This window comes from Poecilia formosa, unplaced genomic scaffold (genome assembly GCF_000485575.1).
Source record: "Poecilia formosa unplaced genomic scaffold, Poecilia_formosa-5.1.2 Scaffold251, whole genome shotgun sequence".
In the NCBI taxonomy this organism is placed as follows: Eukaryota; Metazoa; Chordata; class Actinopteri; order Cyprinodontiformes; family Poeciliidae; genus Poecilia; species Poecilia formosa.
Window position 1 is genome coordinate 23,210 of NW_006800190.1, and position 23,133 is coordinate 46,342.

The 23,133-nt window shown below is 36.9% G+C and overlaps 1 protein-coding gene across 1 annotated transcript; it reads right to left on the minus strand.

Annotated features, from left to right (window-relative positions):
* Nucleotides 1-550: 550 nt before the first annotated feature.
* chrna1 (cholinergic receptor, nicotinic, alpha 1 (muscle)) lies at nt 551-14,657 on the minus strand. Its single transcript, XM_007569917.2, has 10 exons — nt 14,412-14,657; nt 10,871-11,013; nt 9,448-9,492; nt 8,492-8,601; nt 8,184-8,379; nt 6,587-6,824; nt 4,512-4,735; nt 4,302-4,416; nt 1,970-2,094; nt 551-779 (listed from the first exon to the last, which is right to left on the minus strand). Exons 1-10 carry the CDS (start codon nt 14,464-14,466, stop codon nt 651-653), a joined length of 1,380 nt encoding a protein of 459 aa, XP_007569979.1. The 5' UTR covers nt 14,467-14,657; the 3' UTR covers nt 551-650.
* Nucleotides 14,658-23,133: the final 8,476 nt, after the last annotated feature.

Consider the following 23,133-nt stretch of genomic DNA (forward strand, 5'->3'; position numbering starts at 1 on the left):
AACGTCAGCCGATTTGCTTAAAAATCAAAACCGTTGACTGAAAACAAATGAACAACCAAATTTTAGCACAAAAACATTCGACATGGTTAATATTGGTAGAAATATGATAGTATAGGTTTCAGATAACTAACTTTTTCTCCTTAATATTAAATAAGGTTGTAATTACATGTAACAGCATACACAAAAAAGTAAATCATAAGTCAGGCAAAACCAATAAATAAAACTTCCTGGGTAGGAAATATTTTGCCTGCATCATTAGATTATGAGAACACAATATTCTGTCAAAAAAAAAACAACTAGAAATAAGTATACACATCAGAGTAATGATACACCCTGCATTACCAATAAAGTTACAATAATAATTAGTAAAATCCATTCATGTCAAAAATTGTATGTATTTATGAATTCAGAGTTAATTTGCTGCTGAAGTTTCATCCGTCTTAGTAAAAACACAAACCCTCAAATGTGACTCAAGACTCAGGGCTCCCTGTAGCGTTTTAGCTATCAGCTCAGCCTTCGTGTGCCAGAAATGCCACACAGACCGCGTCAACATCACAACCTCAAAAGGGTCCACAAATTAACCATTCTGATCCCTCTCAAAGCACGACTTCTAATTTTATTGTACACATCCTCCTTTGTGGGCTAGGTTTTCATAGCATGTTGAGCTCTATTAGTCTCCCAGCGAAGACGGCAAGCGTTCCGATGATACACACGGCCATGAAGACACACAGCAGGATATGATCCAAAACCATCGCCACGAACTTCCATTCTTCTGCTGCCTACAATGAAATGAGAAAACGTCTGTCTTTGGGTTTAGGTGTCTTCAAACTTGGCAACATTAAGAAGGAGCAGTTGTCTTTTAGGTGGCAGAAACTGGAATGGAAAACTGGTTTGCAAATTATTAAAAACTGTATTTCACAATAATAAATGTATTATGTTTTTATTTTAGAGCTATGCTACTCTAGCATACCTGGGGTTAATTACCAGCTTTCTCAATGTGTCTTACTCAGAAGACTACATTCCTAAAAGAACTTGATAATGTTTATTTGATTCTATAATATTCAATTCATATTCTAAATATTTTATTGATCAAGAAGAAAAGTGTTATGTTTTTTGTAACTCATACTATGAATGTTTCTTAAATGCATCACTGTAGATGGTGGTACCTATAAGACAAATTCTCTGATTTTATCAAGCATCCTTCCTTACACATTCATTTTCAGAGGCTCAAGAGCAATCCCCAGAAAACAACAGCATTCTTTATTAGTTTTTTTAGTCTCTGCCTCTGATGCTGCTACCCTAACAGATGATAGCCAAAGAGATCATACTTTCTATGGCAGACTGTGAGAAGGTCTGCAGCATTTTCAGTAGTCCTTAGCACTGAAGGACCTAAGCTTCATAAAACAGCTTAGGTCTTCTCTTTTCTCTCTTGTATGTGTCTTCACTGTTCCGTCTCCTATTCATTCTGTTGTCCAGGTGAAGACCGGACAACAGTCTTCACCTGGAAGAATTTTTATTCTTCCAAAGCCTCAATTTTTTTCTCCCATGACAGCAATAGGCCCGTCTCCCCTGAAATCTACCATAATCCAGTCACTGGCAATCCAGAATGTGTTATAGAGGAAGCATCTCACTGTTCTGGTGGGAAAGGTTTTGCTCACATACATTATATAGGACAGAGATAAAAAAAAAACACAAACAAACAAATGGTGTCCATTTTCTTAGGTATGGTATGCTTAGGTTGAACTAATTTGATCCCCCTTTCACTTAATTCGTCATGGCACCGATTCAAGTCTTAGTCTGTATTTTTGTTTATAAGTAATTTAGTAGATATACCTAATAAAGTGGATAATGAGCGTTGGTGTGTTTTAGTCAATAATACACTAAAACAGAAATGCTTACTGACTTTTGTAAAAATTTGTATAGATTGTTCGTTGCCTAAAGCCAAAATGTTACCATCAGATGCTCTTACATTGTTAGATTCTTCATCTGATTTCATGGTTTCAGCAATGTACTTCACTCCTTCAATGGCACTCCGAACATCAGGGTTCTTCATGATGGGAGACTTATAGGTTACACTGGCTGGAGTGGGGTTACCTGTAGAGGAGAGAGGGCAGCTAGTTAGTCGATCATTTTGGTATAGGTTATAAGAACAGCGTGGATGGAAAGACTCCTGAACTAGAAGGATGAATCAGCCCTTTATTAATAGTAACAAACAAAACTTCTTTAGGTGAAGCCATGAAAAATCAGAGTGATAACAAGACTCAAGAGAAATTACATTTTTATCCAATAAAAGATTGACCCATCTCTCAGGTTCTGCCATGTCTTTGCAGTGTTTTTTCCACAGTGATTCTTAAAGACTTAACTTTGTGTGCTATAGACAGCTACTTTTTTCTTTAACCTCAGACATCTTTTGTGGTTCTCAGCTCATCTACATTTCTTTCCATCAAAACGCTATACCACCTGTCTACTCTCAGCCCCCCCCCGTATGACCAAACTTCTCACCCTATCTATGAAGGCCCCGAAATACTTCATGCGAAGTTCTGAAATTGGTTATTGTTGACATAGACACAGGCCCGGTGGCATGGGCGGGCATTGGGGGGCATTTCCCACCCACGGAGTCAGACGTGCCCCCCGTGGACTGTAAGCTATTTGTTGTTTTTACCTTAAAGTGGCCAAATCTCTGTTATTCCTATATTGATTTAATACAGTAGGGGCTTGCACACTTCCCATATCTGTGCCTTCTGTCACTTTTTTCAGCAGTTAAAACTGTTTAATCTGCTGTTAACAAGTTGTAACGTGTTTTTCGAGGCGCCTTGCAACATGAGTGCTAAGACGCTCCTCTGGGTTTCCACCTGTGGGCAGTGAAGGGGACCTGCTGCTGCTGGGCGGAGCTACAGGTGTGTTAGAATCATGGGAGCAAACCAGCAAAACGCAAAGAACTTTTCACAGTTTTTCCTCCAAACTAACCGACTGAGTTGAGCAAAGCTGCTGGATGCAGGTCATGTTAGCTAAAGGACGACTAGCTAATACCAGTACAGCACCATACGCTTGTTAATAAGTAGCCTGTAGGCTACCGATCTTGTTTATGTTCAAAAGTCAGTAGTACATGTTACATTGAGTAACTTTTTTGGAATATTTATTTTACTTGAGTAATATTATTATTGCTATACTCATTTTGCCCCCTTGCCCCCCCAAAATAAGCCAATGTCCCCCCTGTTAAACTCGTCTGGAGCCGGGGCTGCGTAGACACATAATGAAAACTGTTCTCAGAGACCTGTTCACCTGCTGAACTTGACACCAGATCCTTGTTGAACTATTTTGACATAAATCTCTGCAAAGTGTTGTGTGATTGGTCAGAAGTTTGTTGCTGTGCTTTGTGCAGAAATGCACTCGGACAGCAATGTTGATATTTCTCTTTGACTACTTCGCTTCCACTATTCGGCAAGAGACATTGATATTTTTGAGGAACATTTATCTGATGAGATGAGGAATGATGGACGTATGATTCTTCACTAAATAACTCCTATATAAATACCACAGGCAAATGTTTAATAATACCTGGATGGAAATTGCAACGTCTTTGCTCACAGAAGAGGCTGTCTACAGAAAAGTGTGGTGATCTTGCAGTGTCCTCTGTCAGTCTCCTCTTGATGTGGGTGTGATGATGTTTCAGGAATAAGACTCTATATGCTAGAGACTTTGGTTGATCAGCAAATTTTTATTACAAACTGTAGCCCAAGTCAGCACGACCGAATTGCAAGGAAATCTTAGCCCAGTCATAGCAAAATCCTCCCGATTGTTGGACAGCACCCTGTTTATAAGGCTTCTGGCCAACACACTCTCTTCCCAAAGCTTACATTATCACATGCCTTTCTTCCTGATATAGGCATGTTCAAGTCACGGTGGTGGTGTGTCTGCTAACGCACTTGGAGTCCATATATGAAACCTGTTTTTGAATTCAATGTCTCTTTTCTCAGCTGGTCCTGTAGATTGCCAAAAAAGTCCTCATGTGTGATCAGAGACTACGCCCTCTCTGTGACAACTTTGTAAAATCAAAGCTACAGGGAGGTGAGGGGGGACCCCCTTCAGTAGTAGCATGAATTATAATGAATCGGGAGGAGTGTCCCTCCAGTGGGCTGCACCGTTGTATGAAAGGTGTGTACAAATATGAACAGTCGAAAACCACTAAACTGTGTGTCAACTGTTTGGCTTTGGATGAAGTATGTCAGAGCCTTATGGGTGTACTTTCTTTTTACTATTACTTTACTTGGCTTTATGCTACAGTGTTTAGGGTGTCTTGCCTGAAATATCTGATATGTCCATGTCAGTAGGGAACAGTCTCTTCTGGCTGATCTCCTGACTGGGTCGCTTCATTGTTGAGAAAAACATCATGTTTGGAATGGTTTCAATGAAGACCTAACAGGACACAGAAAGAAAACTGATCAAGTTCTGCCACTTACAGAACAGATGCATCGTTTCTCACTTTCTACCACAGAGCAAACAGCATGAACCTTGCGGATCCATGCCGGCATGGTGTGTGTGCTGGGCGAGCGGTGGTGTGTGTTGATGACGATGACCGTGATGATGATGGAGGCGATCACAAAAACCATAGTGAAGAGCATGTATTTCCCTATGAGAGGGACAGCGCTGGAAGTGGAAGGAATCAGCTCGACGATAACCAGCAGGAAGACAGTCAAAGACAACAGGACAGAGATGGACAGAGTCATCTTCTCGCCTTGAGTCAGGGAGAAAAAAAAACATTGTGTCTGAAAACATAATGCAGGTAACAGCAAAACACCTTTACACAATACCACGCTATACTTTCATTATGTTGAAGGTATGGTGTAAAGTACCTATGTTTTATAAAGTAATTAAATTAACAAAAAAGTTGGGGTTTTTTGCCCGGTCATTAGGAAGAGTTTGTCTGTTTGGTAGTATCCTGTTTCCCCCTCTCAAAACCTTTACCATAAAATAAACTACAGTGGTAGTAACAGGAATTAGAAACATAAGCTGACTGCAATCCACAAATACTTGAGACCCCCTCTAAAAATGCTTATATTATAACTGCTTATTTTGATAGTTGTAACACTAAGTATATCGAAATATGCGTTAATACACACAGTGGAAATCCTCTTAGCACTGTAGATGTCACTGTAGAAGTTAATATCTACAGTAATCTTTAGCTCTGCTCTTGGAGGTACAACCAGTCAGTTCCAGGGAAAACAGATTTTCGCTCCTGAATTGGTTACTTTGCAGACACCAGCCAGTAGCATGCCATGTAGCACTGGACCTTGGTAATTCAGCTACCCAAGCTGCATTTTCTTTAGAATATTTTAGACATGCTCTACAAAAAAGAATCAGTGAATAGAGGGTTTTCCGTAAATAATTTAGAATTACGCTCCACAGAAGAATCTGCAAAAAATTAATCACAAAAAGGCAGGGCTTCATTGTAGCAGCATAATATCTGCTTGAATAGACTGATCAGTCAGTAATGTTTTGAGTTGTAGTTATTCATGTTTTTTGAGGCACTTTGCTGTTTAGTTAAAAGTTCACTAAACTCTAAAGCATGTCATCTTAAATTAACAATCACAATGAGACATTAGGAACCATAACTGACAGGTCAGGCTAAAGGGACAAGTTGATTCAGTTTCAATGCATTTATGATAAGTAAAACAATTTTTTTTGTGTTGCTTTCACTGCAATAATTGATGTAATTGCACCAAGTTGCTCTTCCCACCCTTATCACCCTTATTATTTTTTAATGCTTCAGTTCACCAATTTTCTTTTTTTTCCTGCATTGATTGTGAATAATAATAATCTGCCCATTTGATTACCATGAGACACAAATCACCACTACAATAAATACATATATGTGTTTTACTTTTTCCTTTATTCATAAGATTCATCTTGAAAGGATCAATGCAATATTAAATTTATAAGTATAGATTCCAATTTTTGTGAAACAATACTCTAAACTCAAAATGTCAAAAAAAATTAAAAAATTAGGATTTTTTTTTTTTCTACAATTAAGGTGTTTTGGTGGTTCTGTCATGTCAATTCATAGGTAAACTTTTCTGTGCTTTCTTTCTTTTAAATATTTTCTTTCCAGATTTCCACATTTTATGGTTGTTGAGTTGTCACGTGTTGCACTTTGAACTTCAGCAAACACTCTCTTTAAAAATAACTGTCACGATCCGTGTTTCTGTGTGTTGTTTTTTTCTGTGTAGTCCTGTTCACTGTGAGTCTGTCTCTGCGTCTTCCCCGTTGATTGTTTCCCAGGTGTGTCTCATTCCCTTGATTGTGTATTTAAATCCACCTGTTGTCTTTGTCTGTCGTCGGATCCTTGTCGTTTGGTTGTCGTATGTCGCCTGTTTCTCCGTGCTGTTCCCCGTTGTGCCGTTCTTGGATTATTTATTATTAAAATCATCACTTTTCACCTACCTCCTGGATCGGCGTGCGTCCTCATCCTCACCACCATTCATGACAATAACATCAATATATGCTTTTGCAAATTCATTGTGAGAACTTTAAAAATGAATTATTCCCTTAAATTGTAAAAGAAAAAGGTGTTTCTACATTTACATACCTGAATCAGTAGGGAGGTAAAAGACTAGTCCAGTGAGAAAGGAGAACAGCATGCAGGGAATTATGACATTGACAATGAAATAAAGGGGAAGCCGCAGCATCAGGAAATGGTAGGTGATGTCCAGATAGGGCGTGTCAGGGCAGCATGTGTAGTAAACCCAGTGTTTCCAGCTCCTGTAGTCCTTCAACACCCATTCACCTGACTCCATGAAGTTACTGAGGTCTGGTCGGTCACTGTCCTAAAGCCAGAAAGCAAACTTAAGATATGCAAATATACATTGAACTTCACGTTTCATTACATTACACCAAGCATCAATGTATTTTATTGGGATTTTATATGTGAGCCCAACACAAAGTAGCGCAGAATTATGACTTAGGAGGAAAATTGTGGTTTGCAAAACATGGCTTGCTTTTGTTTGTCACCTTTACTCTGATACTGCTGAACAAAACTATTGCAAGCAATTGCTTGACAGAAGTCACACAGTCAGTAAAAGGAATCCACGAGAGTGTAATTTAATCTCAGTATAAATCCAGCTCTTGTGTGTATTTATCCTAGCTGTTGTGAAGTTCCTGTTTGTGAACCAACAGAACAAGTCAAGTCAAGGAAGAACGGCTTTGAGGAGGCCGAGTGTCTCTTAAGGGCACTGTGTTACCTATCTTCTGAAAATGGAACCTACGTCCACTAATCAACGTCCACCTATGATGACAGGTCGGCTCCACAGAGACCAGCAGAGACCCATAGCTCAGGTAGAAGACAGGACAGCTATTATGATGATTAATGTTGAACATATCATGAACCTGGACTTTATGAAAGACTGGCAAGAAGAACGCAATCAGAATTTCCATTGAAGGTTACCCCCCAAGCCACAAAGAGGACTGATCAGTTGAGACAATAACTTTTTCACATGTTGAGGAAAGCTGACATTTTGCACCTTGAACACACCTACAGTAGCAGATGGTATGGAGATTTTTATTTTTATTTTTTTCCTTTATCATCAACAGCAAAACTGGTTCGTCGTGGTGTAGTTACTGGATTTAGGTGCAGGGAAATCCTGAAAGAAAACCTGTCAGAGGTTGCAAAGGTTTTGGAACTAGGGTTCAGGCTCACCTTACTGGCAGCCTGGCCATTGGCTCTTTACGTAATTGCCATCAATTTTCATTTCCATTTAATGCTCTCTCTGGAATTTCTCCTACTGAGCTCAATTTCTCCAATTGAATTCTAATGGGTCCAATTGACAGAAGGAAAACTTGTGAATGATGAGTTTCTGCAATATTTTAGAATTGTAGTCTGCCTGTGGTTGTATATAGGCAATGGCAGCGGATAAAGTGAACGAAACTATCCAGTACGTCCTCGATATGCTTCCAAATATTGAGCAATTAAGGTCTGGTAAACTTCATCGAGCCGGCGCATTGCATACATCACAGCCAAACTTTTAGGATTGGGTTAAATTATATCCACAAAATGCACTTCTTTCTGCATCACAACTCTGCACTAACTTGTGATGCTCAATCAAATTAATTCTCAAATACAAAGACATGTCTTATTGTAAAGCAATACATTTTGAACAAAAACAACATAGTAAAAGCTTCACTCTTACTGGGTTGATGATGACCAGAGTGCCATCATATGTCCAGGTTCCCAGTTTCATGCTGCAGTTCTGGAGGTCAAATGGGAAGTGAAGGACAATGATCTCACAGTAACTCTTGTAGATTGCAGGTGGGTTCCATGTTATCATGCCCGTGTGCTCCAGCAGGACTTTGGTCTCATGAATGATGGCAAAATCACCATCAGCACTGGAACAAGGAACAGGAAGAAAACAGAGGGCAGACAGAGTGTGACCACATATTCAGTTAGCTAAAGCTAAGAGTAGATGTCTGTATAAACCGGAGCAGCAGTTCTGCTTACTTGTTGTACAGAACTAAGTCAGGCTTCCATATGTCTGTTGAAGGAATTCGGATCTTTTTGATGCCTCCATAAGCATCTGGATCCCACTGCAGGTTCACGTCTTTCCATTGCTAGGATGAAAAATGGGAAGGCAGCCCTCCAAATAATTAATCTGTTTATTTGTTCTTCCCTCAGGTGATTGATCTTGTTAAGCAGATGTAATTTGATATAGATCAGGCTGATCTATTGACAATGAATAATCTTTTAATATAAATATTCTGGCTTGGATGTGCATGGAGGGCCAAAAGGGACTAAATTAAATAAATAAATAAATAAACAAAAACTTAATTAAAATAATTAAATCATTAATTTAATTCCAAATTAAATTAATGTGATTAAATAATTTATATGAGAAACAATTTAGTTATTAAATATCTCAATAAATAATTCAAATGCAAATGCATGTGCAGATGCAGATAATTAATTAAATATGTATTTATTTATTTCATGGTTCCTGTTCCTGCAGTGTCACCATATTGAACTCAGAGAGGCGGGGCTGTGGGCGGGGCTTACACTTATCTGTTAATTTCCACTACTTTAGCCTGAGTCTTTGAAAATCATGGCGGCCTTGCGATGGAGGATTTTCAGGCACTTTCCCATCAGCTCTTTAGACAGATTTCACAATTAGCAGACAATGTAGAAACAGATTGTCATACAGACCACATGGTGAATAAACTTGACTGCAAAACTAGTGGAGGTCTCCAGATTAGTATTGATCTTAATAATTTATTGATGTATTTATTCTTTTAAAATAAATACAGAAATAATGGCTGTGTTGGCCCTCCATACAGTGTATCAAATTAATGTCTTAAAACCTTCCTTGTCACGGTCTCACGGTCCTTGAAATGAATTCATAAAATGTTCTGAATTAAGTACATTATAGCTACACACAGGAAGACAACACACAAAACAGCTACCTGTCGGAGACGGACATTACTGGTCACAATCTGGTTGACTTCATCCTGAGAAAAATAAAGGAACAACATCAGAGATAGAAATGAACTCGTTGACCTAGCACTCAAGATCTACTGTCCCGCAGTTTTTAGATGCATTCCTGCTTCAATACGGCTGAATCAAATGACCGAACTGCCTCTTCAGCATACCATCAAGTTTGACAAATGCCTGGCTTCCTTTGTGAATCAGTATTAGCAAACTGATCTTTACAAACCCTGACCTGCCATTTCCAATTTGGTCAATACCGATTTTTTTTTGTCTGAAAAATTTCTAAGCACAGTAACAAAATCGTTAAGATGGCAACAGTGGGGGGACTATTGTTAACTAAGCACATGGACATTAGATAGGGTGGGTAGGTCTATCAGTCAGCTCTTTCCAAGGGCAGAGAAAAGTTGGCAATGGCTGATTTTCAGACTTGTGCGGAAATAGATAACATTGATTTCACATGTAAGTACGATCACGAATCACCCAAAATTTGGGAAATTGTGGCTGATTTATCAATGGGCTCCTATAAGTACATAATAGAATTGATCAAAGTAGCATCCAGTATTACGCAACGAAATTTTTCTACAAACATTAAGACATAGAATGTCACAATGACATGGTGTCTCAATGTCAGTAAAAAAATATTGTAAAGAAATTTTACATACGCATAAACTGGCATCACTGGGACTTTTAGAGACATTTTGTTAGCAACTAAAAATAAATCACAATCATATTGGTGTATTTAAAAAGCTATTGACTTGTAACTTGACTTTAGAATCAGTGATGAAAAGTAGAGTAACTGTTCATGATGTTTCACGTCTAAAAATGTATACAAATGATAGTGATATTATGCTTGTTTACTACAGCTTAAAACATGGTACAAGATTTTATTGATACTGTTGACCAACTACTCTTCATGAATTCAAAAATCCTGAATCCTAATAAGTTCCTCATCAGGACTTATTAAAATTATCACCTTAAAAGTCCCTTTAAATCCTTCTACAGAGCAGATCCTTTTTACTTCTTGACATGTAAAATGCTACAAATGATAGAGGGTGTACATTATTTTTGCCAGGACTACAAGTAGTGTGCATAGAGTTAAAATTACATGCCTTCAACTAATTAAATTATCAACTCTCCCCACCCCACACAGACACACACACTTTTGTCTCTGTTTCGTCTGAAGTATTCAGTCTTTGTGGGTTTTTTTTTTTTGAAGTATGGGATCCTGTCTGATGATCTGGTTATGTTTGTATGGATGCAGGGGTTGATGATGGGGGATCACATTGTGTCAGTAATTGGGCCAACAAATCTCCACCCCTAAATGCTGGTTGTAAATTTCCAAAACTTTTCCAAACTGTTTCCACTCTTGGAAATACACAGGGGAACTGTTACTCTTACCACACTAATAAGTTGGATAAGCTGCAGGCCCACGGTGACTACTACAGCATCGCTGAAGTGGTTAACTGGGCGAACCACTTTGTTATAACCGTTAAACAGGGTTTTCACCAGTTTCGTCTCATCTTCTGAGCAGGATCCCAACCCTGAAGAGAGATGGACACAATTTCAATTAGGGCTTGCCTAACTTAAGGTTCAAGTTTAGTGAAGTACATTCTGAGGTAATGCCACCCTCTCATGTCCTTCAGAAATATTTTCACAATGAGAGCTGAAGAAAGGAAATTCTCTTTACTGTGGTTCCTGCTCTGAACTTTTCCTCAATTTACAACCAGCGATCTGAAACCCTTAATTTCATAAACATGAGGACTGAAAACAGGTGCAGAGGAAAAGCAGGATGAGAGGACACTGTCTGATTCGAGACAGGCAAGGACAAACAGAGCAGAGAGCTTCACGGCAACACTGGACAAGTGACTGACATTCCATGTTGGTGAAAAGCCTCTCCACTGGCTGTCGCTCAGTCAAATCTGTCTCCAAAGGTTGTTTGTGGATCTAATCTCAGCACTCAGCAGGTGTTTGGAGCAGCCAGCTCTGGCCAGCAAATTATCATGAAATGAGTTTCAGCTTGATATGAGAACACATAAAACATATTTAACACCTCTCCATACTCACAATGCTTTAAATAAACAGACATAGATGTTTTCATGCCTACTAAATGTGCTGCCATAAACTATATGATGCCACTGAGTCAAATGTCAAAGACATAGGAAAACAGATTAAACATAATTGAGTAATACAGTATCATTTAAGTAGTCATACCCCTTAAGCTTCTTGACATTTCGTCATATTACAACCTCAGACAGACACCACTCTCATTATTTGGAGGACAATGTACAGTGGACCTATTTGTGGACAATTCTGTGGACTTTAGCTTGAAATTATTTGTGGAAAATTTGACCATTCGCAGATTTCTTTGTATAGCATTTCTACAATGTTTGACAGAAAATGCAGGTCGGAAAACAATGCAGCTTGACATGCTACTATTGGCTGCATTTACAAAGCCACCAATTCAGAAGGACCAATTAACTTTTGCGGTAGTACCAAAGAGGTTTCCGTTGTGTGTTTTAATGCATATTAAGGTATTTTTTGATGTGTGAACTACTAAAATAGGAAGTTTTAAGAGGTTTTAGAGGGCTCTCAAATATTTGTAGATTTTAGCTATTTGAGGGTGGCTGTGGTACCTAATCCCTGCAATCCCTGGGTATCTACTGTGGTGCATAATTGTGAAATGGAAGGAAAAATACACCTTTACTTAAATTCTTTACACCAATCTGAAAAGAGTGGTGTAGAGTGGTGTACAGTATGACTGTCCACCTAAATTCATAGACCTGGCAAAAAGAAGCCTGTAGTCACTCCAATGTCTAACTGGGAATCTGAGGTGAGAATTGAATCTGACTAAGCTGTAACCATTTTGCAAAGACTGGGCAACCCTTTCAGTTTGTGGCGAATTTATATAGCATCTTTTGACTTGTATCTACCACTCAGAAGAGCTTTTACATAATAAACCTCATTTCCCCAAATGCATTTCTCCTGCTTACAGAAATTTGAGTATCTAGATGTGCAATGCTGGCAGACGCATACCTCAAGAGCATTGCAGTATTGTTTAAAAACTGAAAGACTTGTAGCCCTTTCCTTCCACTTCACCATTGGACGCTACGTTGTGTTGGCATATCACATAAAATCCCAAAGAAATACATTGAAATTTGTAGTTCTTTCATATTTACAGTAAGTGGGATGGCCACTGCCTTTGCTGTGATAGTAAACATGTCAGACAGATCAGTACAATTGACCCAACAGACAGCAGTGGGAGTCAAGTGGCATCCTTTGTGTGCTATCCCGGGAATGTACTGGCAAGTTTCCCCCAGCCTGAGCTGGACAAACTGGGATCAAGTTTCATTAAGCCAGCAACAGAGAGCATGCACATGTACCCTCATCACACATGAAGGTTCGGTTTTCTTCTATACGTTCTATTTCAAGTTTTCATCAAAGATCAGGAGGTCAGGGTTGGTGTAGTGTAGTGTACATTTCTTGTATTTGTCATTTGTCCCTGTTAATGTCTGCTTACATCCTGTTTGTTGTCAAGTCCGTGTTATTTCATCCAAGAACAGAAATAGAAGGGAAGAAGAAACACCTGGAGCTGTCAGTCACTGACCACTCTGAGTTGCTATTTGCTAGTGTTCTACTGCGCCAGCAATGGGGTGACAAAACGGTGGAGGGGGCTTTAGATGTCTCTCTGTTCCAACACAGCTGATTGAAATGGTCCAATTACTTCCTCTGCATGTCAAAGTTCTGCAGATTCTGTTAATGAGCCGTCATTTTGTTCAGGTGTGCTAAACCAGAGAAAGATCTGAAACATCCGCAATGCTGGATGTTGAGAACTGACTTTGGACAGCACTACTCCAGACAGTATGGTATTTGTTGCCTCCTGCCTCCACCATTTTAAAATTGTTTACATGCCAGTAATTTGGCTTGTCTTAGAAAGAAACTTATGCAAATCATTTGTAAGACTTTGAGAATACCACAAGTGCTGAACTGTAAAATGCAGATCTCTGCGTCTGATTCTTAGTCTTCTATCACCAAAATACCTAATGTCTCCTTCTGTGGTTAATATAAACTACATGTTCTGATTAAATCTGAACTAATGCAACGAATGAAACTCTGACATTATTAGTTAAAACACATAAGGGACAATTTAGAGTGTTTTTTTGTACAAATATTTTTGACAAACCTGAACTAAATTATTATACAATGATTACAATACTTTTTTTATCCAATTACGATGGTTGGAGGACGCAGAGTGTACCAATATGTGAGACTAAACGGTCACTGTGACAAATATGTGACCTTAGCTATCAGTCTTTAAGGGGACATCAGTTACAGTAAATTTTATATACAAATTAAGCAAACACTGTTAAAATCCTTAGATTTATATGACTTATATTTTCCCATACAAACATCTGCATACCATACATACATTGTTATTCATAGTACTTGCTGAAAATTATGAAAAATTAATATATGTGTTTGGATTTTTATCATTTTCTGCCCACATTTTCATTGCAATGTTTTTCAATTTATATATATAAAAATATCTAATTTGAATTTTGTAAAAAGGTAGGTATCAGAAACATCTTGGACTAAGCCTGTTTTTCATAAAGAGTCACTTTCTACTTGCTAGCTACCATTTTGTACAGTTGCGTTATAGGGTAACTCTCCACTGTGTCTAACTTGCTATCACTGCATATCTACATATGTGACATGTATCTTTAACATATAAATTATATTCTTAGGTCACACGTACAATGCCAATTTTAAAAAATAATTCCTATAAAAACAGATCAGTAACCTCACATGGTTTCAAATTCTAGGATTAGAAGAGTTACGTCGTAAATGCAGTTATAAATAAGACCCTTCAGAATCTCTGTTTTCAGAACCAATTGCCAAATTCCTTAACACCAAATTACTCAGAAATATAAAAAATTCTTACCAGAATATGCACAAAGAATCCATGTGATAAAAATCAGGACCTTATGAAGGTGCATATCTGTGCCGTAAAAATCCTTAATCCCACAGGAAACCGTTGAAGTGTGTCCAGTTTGAAGATCTCAGTGTGACACATATACTAAGTATGCATTGAAATAGATACACTGAAGCTATAGCGTTCAACGAAGCGCTGCAGAGTATATGTGGTAAGGTGGATCAGTCCAGGTTGTGAACTCTGAGCTCTTGCTTTTAATAGAAAACACTATGCTGCTTCCCCAACCCACCAACTTCTCAACCACTCACCAAATGTCCAGGGAGGAAGACAGCTGGGACGGCTTGTCTTTGATGTTTGTTGTCGTGACTTCAGTTTGGTTCCTTCAGTTAGTGACAGCTTTTGTTCATGGTGTTCATGTTGGCTTTCTGTTAAGCAAAAGAAAGACATATTTCTTTGTGTATTTGTTTAAGAAATACTGTTAAGGTAAAAATAAGTAACAGTTCTTTGGTTTTCTGTCTGAGCACTTTTCAAGAAAACCCCCTTTATCAGGGTATAGATATCTCAGTATTTTGGAAATGCCCGCTTAACCTCTACCAGATTGATGGAAAGCATTTATTTCTTCTCTTTATTATTAATGTCTTTCTTTATTGGCATTATGGTAACACATATGTATGCTGTAGGACAGCAAAGTTATGAAACCTTTGCTTCTACAGAGGAGATATAGGCGAGATCAATAAATGGTTGCTTTAGGACCCTTTTAAGCCAGGACACTCACACAGAGAGGCAGACAGACAGCTGAGCCCTGCCACTGATGAAATGAGAAGCATGTCAGGGCACATGCTGCTATTTGAGTGACATGGACACATACACACACACACACTCACCTACTTATCAGCTCACATGGCATGAAAAGATTCATTGGGTTACAGTCAGACTGAACATCTAAACAACTGAAATGAAACATGGACAAAAATTAGCATGTCTTTTACTGTATACTCAGCTTTCAGTATTCAGTATATAATAAAGGCAAGCTCTATAGTCTGTGAAATACTGAATCAAGTGCTGAAAAAAATGAGGAAAATTAGGAAAATGCATCACATCAGTGAATGTGATGCATTCACTGACCAAATTAGTATGGGAATAAATGTGTAGTTCTTTATCATTTCAAGTGCAGCTATTGAACACTTCTAAATTCACGTCCTTGTATGTAAAACATATGGCACAGAATTCCTCACAATATATTGCTGACCTTTTGTTAGTAAATTACCTTAATGTTACTTTAAATTACTCATACCCTAGGCAATAAGTGATGAGAAACCCCTCTTCCTTTTTAAGTTGCCTATTTGCAGACAGCAAAGACTCAGACTCTGAGTAGTGGATGGATGCTGAAGACTGTAAGGCGTGGCAGTGGCAGTTTCCAAATTCCTTGGGTGCCCTATATGAGAAACACATCCATATTTAAGCAGTCACACCATGGAAACACTGTCTGAAGTTATAAAGACACATTTTCTGATGACTGTTGATGCCAATTACAGGTTTGATGACAAAATGAAAATACTCACTCAATAGTCAAAATAAGACTCAGACTGTGGAATCGCAGGAAGACATGAAAAGAGTCCTCTATTGTGTCCTTTCTACTGACCCTTACATGTGTGCTGAATTCCTTTGTCCCTTTCGGTGTAGGTTCCTGTATTGGCACTCAGTGGTGAGCTGCAAATGGGGGTATCTTGTACATTTTGATTTTTACAGAATCATTCTGATTTTGGCAAAATTCATTGCCAAAATCTGTTGTGGCATCTGTCATGTTTGTGGGAGATGACACCTTTCCACTCACAGACAGCTGGACAAGCAGCAGAGTCTTCTATTACCAACTGTCAAGGACATGCAGGCTTCTGTAGAATGCCTTTGACATCCTACCCAACAGATGGTAGGTCTTTTGCACAATCATCATCCTTGACTGAGATAAGATCACCAAAATGACTATGGCTGCTGTCTGTCTCCATGATTCCCTGAGAGACTGCAAGTCAGAGGCGTACACACCACAAGACTGACAGACAGGGAAGAAGCCAGTCACAGGTTTGTAAAGGGAGATTAGAGGGGAAAAGGACTGGGACTATTACAGTTTTTGCACTGACTATGAGGCAACTGCAATTCCCCACTGCAGGATTAATAAAGGAATATCTTATCTTATCTTATCTTATCTTATCTTATCTTAACTACAACAATCAAGCCAAATTGCAATGTGACAACCTTAAATATGTTTTGTTTTGTTTCCCCTGACGATCTTGGCAGTATAAAGACAATCAGGACTTCACAGACCAGGATTTCATCAAAGTCTTGTTTTTGAGGAAGTAAAGAGGGGCCCATGATTTGATTGGATTAAATATACTGTTGGGACTAACACCTGCAGTATTTGGGCAAGAAGAAGCTGAGTACACCCTGGACAGGTGGAAATACTGCTCAGGCAAAGAAAACACTGATGCTGACAGCTTGCCTCACCATTGGATGTGGAGAACTAGATTGTTTAGATGCACAAAGAAGATATCCCATAGGACTAAATGTTTTGACAGTAAAGATACAACATGGTATCTCCTGTCAATGGTAATCTCTGTTAACAGTCTGATTGTTTCTCAGGAAAGCCATAAATATGTGTAGTGGGCCATGGGTAGCCGAGGAGAGATTCTACAATTCTTGGACTGAATCATTTGCATTCATTGCCAATGCCTTTAGGAATACCTGAATGTTTGCTCTGTAGTGAGAAATTGTCAAATAACAAACCGTACTTTCCGGACTGTAGAGCGCACCTTACTGTAAGTCTCACCTACAAATTTTTTGGAAAAAAAGAAAGAAAGAAAGAAAGAAAAAAAGAAAGAAAAGAACTGGAAACGTATATACATAAGCCGCATTGGGCTATAAGCCGCATGGTTCAAAGTCTGGGGGAATGTGGAAAGACATTTCCAAGGAAGGCGCTACATGAGCTGCTGCAAGTTACAAGTTACATCTTTCATGACCGATGTTGAGAAGCTCCCCAGTGATGTCCGTAAACAGAAGTCACATTAAAGGGACAAGAACACAATCCTGCCATAGGCACATATACTCAGGTGAAAAAAAAGGTATACTTTAGTATATTTCAAACATATTTAAATTTGTGAAAGTACACTTTAAGTATACTAAGTATTAAGCGTACTACCTATAAGTATATCTGAAGCATAGTAAAAGTATACTTGTACCAATTTCGAAATTAGAACTTTAAACACACTTAAGCATAATTGTACCAAAATCCACTTTTAATATATTAAATAAAAGTATACTTTAAGTGAACAAAATATAGACTAAGTGTAAATATACACTTTCTCAAGAATATGTAAAATATATTTTGTGTATATTTTAAAATATATGGTCAAAATAGAATTTTTTAAAATTCACTTAACACTACTTCAGATTGTTAATTTCAGTATGTTTTAAATTACATCTCAGTAAAGTATGCCTTAATTTTCTTTATTTAACCAGGTGAACCCCATTGAGATCCAGATCTTATTTTCAAGGGGGACCTGGGCAGACGTCTGCATCACGCAGCAACCTGATTACAAAATAAAACTAATTGATACATATGCAGAAGTATGTCTTCTGCATATGTATCAATGCAGAAGACATACTGCATTGATTCAGTATGCATCAATGCATACTGTACTGTATTTTATGTAATATTTAATATTACATTAAATATAGCATATTTAATGTAATATGTAGGCATTCTTTTTAAGTACCTAAAAAGTAGGAATTTTTAAGTGCCTTAATAATCTTTTACTATTTATTAAAATTGCATACAATAAAAAAACGACAGTCATGATGGAATTTTTAAGAAAGTACCCAATCCATTTTCAGATGTGTGATGTAAAACCTTATAATCAACAGGATTAGCTCCAGTTCACACTCCAGACCAGATGGTGGCGGTATTGCACACTTTCATTTATTTAGAAAACGCCACAAAGAGAAGAAAAAACTTGAACTCAGGGAAGATAACAGGCGCTATTCAAATTCGCCATTTTTACTCGCATAATATTGCCTTGAAAGTAGAGAGGGCCTTGACAATAGTTACTTTTTTTTTTTATAAACTTTATTTCTTGTAAACAACAAAAAACAACTGTGCTGTGTACATATTATAAAAAAATAAACAAAAACAAAACAAATATAATTGCCAGGGGGAACATAAAGTGAAATAAAATAGTGACAGGAAAATTACAGTCAAAATATTCTTGGATAAAGANATGCCTTTAGGAATACCTGAATGTTTGCTCTGTAGTGAGAAATTGTCAAATAACAAACCGTACTTTCCGGACTGTAGAGCGCACCTTACTGTAAGCCCCACCTACAAATTTTTTGGAGAAAGAAAGAAAGAAAGAAAGAAAGAAAGAAAGAAAGAAAGAAAGAAAGAAAGAAAGAAAGAAAGAAAGAAAGAAAGATTTGATTTTTAACAACACATTTATTTTTCAATAACAATACATTTCAGCATTGATTACTTTTCACAAAAACATTGAATTAAAGACTAGCTTTCTATCATCCACAGAGCACACAACATCATTAAAACACCACAAAGATAAAAACTCTGTTAAGTTATTCATCAATGCAAAAAACATAAACTCTGCTTTTACTCTGTTTTTCACCATCAAAATAAACATCTTGTCAACCTTTTCCCCCATAACACCATTTAACTTATTCTTCCTGCTAATATAAATTGAAAATTTTGCCTGTCCAATAAGAAAATTTAACAAATTCCACTTATTGGCTTCCTTTTTTGTATAACCTGCACCAAAAATAAAAGCTACTTCAGACCAAAAGACACCACATTTTTTAAAAACATCCTCTAACAACAAAAACAATGGTAAAAGTCGTTTACACTCAAGAAACATATGAAAAGTAGTTTCTATTTCTTCACAAAAGGGACAAAATTCATTTATGTCTTTTTTAAATTTCGACAAAAAGCTGTTAACACTCACAGCACCATGCAGAATCCTCCACTGTAAATCACTTACCCTCTTATTCAAGGGGGGCTTATAAAAAACCCTCCATATCGGTTTCTGATTATCTCTTACTTTGAACTTATCTCTCCAAACAGTATCAGTTCTTCCACTCAACTGTTTCTTATTCAACCCTTGAACAACCAATTTATAAAAAAATGTTCCATTCAACATGCAAAAAATAAAATTTTCCTGAGTGAACAAAAGAGGACCCGTCAAATCTGAGAAATCAATATTTAGTCCCATCTCTGGAAAAGGATCCGTAGAATCAGGGAGTTCTTCTCCATTATAACAGTCCACCAGCATCTGTTTTTCATCCAAAGTCAGTTTTCCAAGCCACCGGTCTAAAATAGTCTTCATGACTCGAATCGATTTTATCCCAAGCAGGGAAGCAGTTGCCTCTGTGTTTTGAAGTTCTGGTCCAGCCGTTTCCACAAGATGTCTTAATTTTATTCTGAAGCAATCTTCTTGACAAACCAATTTCATCTTCTAAAGCCAAACGTGCCTCAAAAAATAAAGGTTCTTCTAGAAGCCAAAACAAAGACACAGTTGGTTCCAGTCTTTTCCATTCAAAAATTGTCCATGCTCTAAACACACTTTTATAAAACATTGACATTTCATATAAACACAACAGTTTGCAGTTTAATAAAAACAACGAACCATCTAAATCAAAACCTCCTATTCTTTTCAAAACAATGCTTGTTATTGGTTTCCAAAAAACATCCTCCTCCCTCCCCATTAGATATTTCTGAATAAACTGTAACCTGAACGTGGCAGTCCTGCTCTCTAGATGAACCAACCCCTGCCCACCTTCCTCTTTAGGCAAGAAGAGCACTGCCTGAGATACCCAGTGTTTGTCATCCCAAAAAAACTTAAGCATACAAGATTGAATTCTATTAAGTAACCCAACAGGTGGTTCTAAACATGCTACTTTATGCNATGCCTTTAGGAATACCTGAATGTTTGCTCTGTAGTGAGAAATTGTCAAATAACAAACCGTACTTTCCGGACTGTAGAGCGCACCTTACTGTAAGTCTCACCTACAAATTTTTTGGAAAAAAAGAAAGAAAGAAAGAAAGAAAAAAAGAAAGAAAAGAACTGGAAACGTATATACATAAGCCGCATTGGGCTATAAGCCGCATGGTTCAAAGTCTGGGGGAATGTGGAAAGACATTTCCAAGGAAGGCGCTACATGAGCTGCTGCAAGTTACAAGTTACATCTTTCATGACCGATGTTGAGAAGCTCCCCAGTGATGTCCGTAAACAGAAGTCACATTAAAGGGACAAGAACACAATCCTGCCATAGGCACATATACTCAGGTGAAAAAAAAGGTATACTTTAGTATATTTCAAACATATTTAAATTTGTGAAAGTACACTTTAAGTATACTAAGTATTAAGCGTACTACCTATAAGTATATCTGAAGCATAGTAAAAGTATACTTGTACCAATTTCGAAATTAGAACTTTAAACACACTTAAGCATAATTGTACCAAAATCCACTTTTAATATATTAAATAAAAGTATACTTTAAGTGAACAAAATATAGACTAAGTGTAAATATACACTTTCTCAAGAATATGTAAAATATATTTTGTGTATATTTTAAAATATATGGTCAAAATAGAATTTTTTAAAATTCACTTAACACTACTTCAGATTGTTAATTTCAGTATGTTTTAAATTACATCTCAGTAAAGTATGCCTTAATTTTCTTTATTTAACCAGGTGAACCCCATTGAGATCCAGATCTTATTTTCAAGGGGGACCTGGGCAGACGTCTGCATCACGCAGCAACCTGATTACAAAATAAAACTAATTGATACATATGCAGAAGTATGTCTTCTGCATATGTATCAATGCAGAAGACATACTGCATTGATTCAGTATGCATCAATGCATACTGTACTGTATTTTATGTAATATTTAATATTACATTAAATATAGCATATTTAATGTAATATGTAGGCATTCTTTTTAAGTACCTAAAAAGTAGGAATTTTTAAGTGCCTTAATAATCTTTTACTATTTATTAAAATTGCATACAATAAAAAAACGACAGTCATGATGGAATTTTTAAGAAAGTACCCAATCCATTTTCAGATGTGTGATGTAAAACCTTATAATCAACAGGATTAGCTCCAGTTCACACTCCAGACCAGATGGTGGCGGTATTGCACACTTTCATTTATTTAGAAAACGCCACAAAGAGAAGAAAAAACTTGAACTCAGGGAAGATAACAGGCGCTATTCAAATTCGCCATTTTTACTCGCATAATATTGCCTTGAAAGTAGAGAGGGCCTTGACAATAGTTACTTTTTTTTTTTATAAACTTTATTTCTTGTAAACAACAAAAAACAACTGTGCTGTGTACATATTATAAAAAAATAAACAAAAACAAAACAAATATAATTGCCAGGGGGAACATAAAGTGAAATAAAATAGTGACAGGAAAATTACAGTCAAAATATTCTTGGATAAAGAAAATAGTACGAATTGTAGTTTATGTTCCAGATGTCACAGTGAATTAACATAAGAGAAAATCCAAAATTCCAAGTTGATTGCAAGTCCATATTGTGGTTTTTGCTTTTTGATTAGTTGAATGTTGAATTGTAAATATATAATGTTTAAGTTCAATCAAAAAAACTGAAAAATCTGTTTTTTTCCTCAAAAATTAACATTTATGTAGGTGAAATTTAGCCTTAAGAAGTAATAAATTGATAAAGAAACTTTTCAAATTTGTTTTTTCATTTTGTTGAAATCCAAACAAGATATTTTTCCAGTATAATAGAAAACCTGCTGATATTTTTGAGTCAACAAAGTTACAAAAATGTTGCCAAAATACTTTAGAGTAAGAACACAACCAGAACAAATGAGTGACTGATTCTGGGCCTTGACAATAGTTACTAATTTTGGTAAATTCAAGCTGGTGACGTCCTAGTCCGAGTTAGACGACAACACAACGGGACAACAACCATGGAAATGAAATGTGTGTCACAAAAGGAGCCCGAAGGGACGAAGGATGCTAACGTGTTGCTAGCTAGTGGTAAGTTTGCTTATTAATTATCTTCGTTTAATTATAAGCAGTGCAGTAAAGATATATAACTTACGCTGGTTTCATAAATAATTATTTTATCAATTTTATTGTGACTTGTATGATTATTACTATAGCAATCATTCAGCTTCATGTTATAAATGCATGGAGGCTGTTTGTTGCGACTTATACTTTTATTCACAAACTTAACCTGGTTTTAATTAAGCTCCATAAGACAGAGAGACTTTGATATTGTGAGTACTGTAGAGTAGGGTAAGAGTACACAGTAAAAAACGAAGTGTCAATTTAACACCTATAGAGTTGAATTTAACTCCGTTTCAGATAACATTTGGTCCCACTCGAAAATAGTGTAAAATGTACTCTATGGCCAGTGTCAAATTTTCAGTTAATTTGACTCATTTTAGTGTCAAAATCAACAAGTCATTGAGTCAAATTATTTAACACTATTGTTTGTTTACACTCTTCAGAGTAATACTGTTATTTTTATGGAGTTAATTTTACACTAAATTTACTTAAACTTTTACTTTATTGTGTTGTTTTTTCTTGATCTTTTCTCCAGTTTTTTACACATATATCATATAATGTTAAATCTTAGCATTATATGGCTTTTATAAAACCTACCAGTCATAATAATCACAAAGTTATAAGTTCACAGT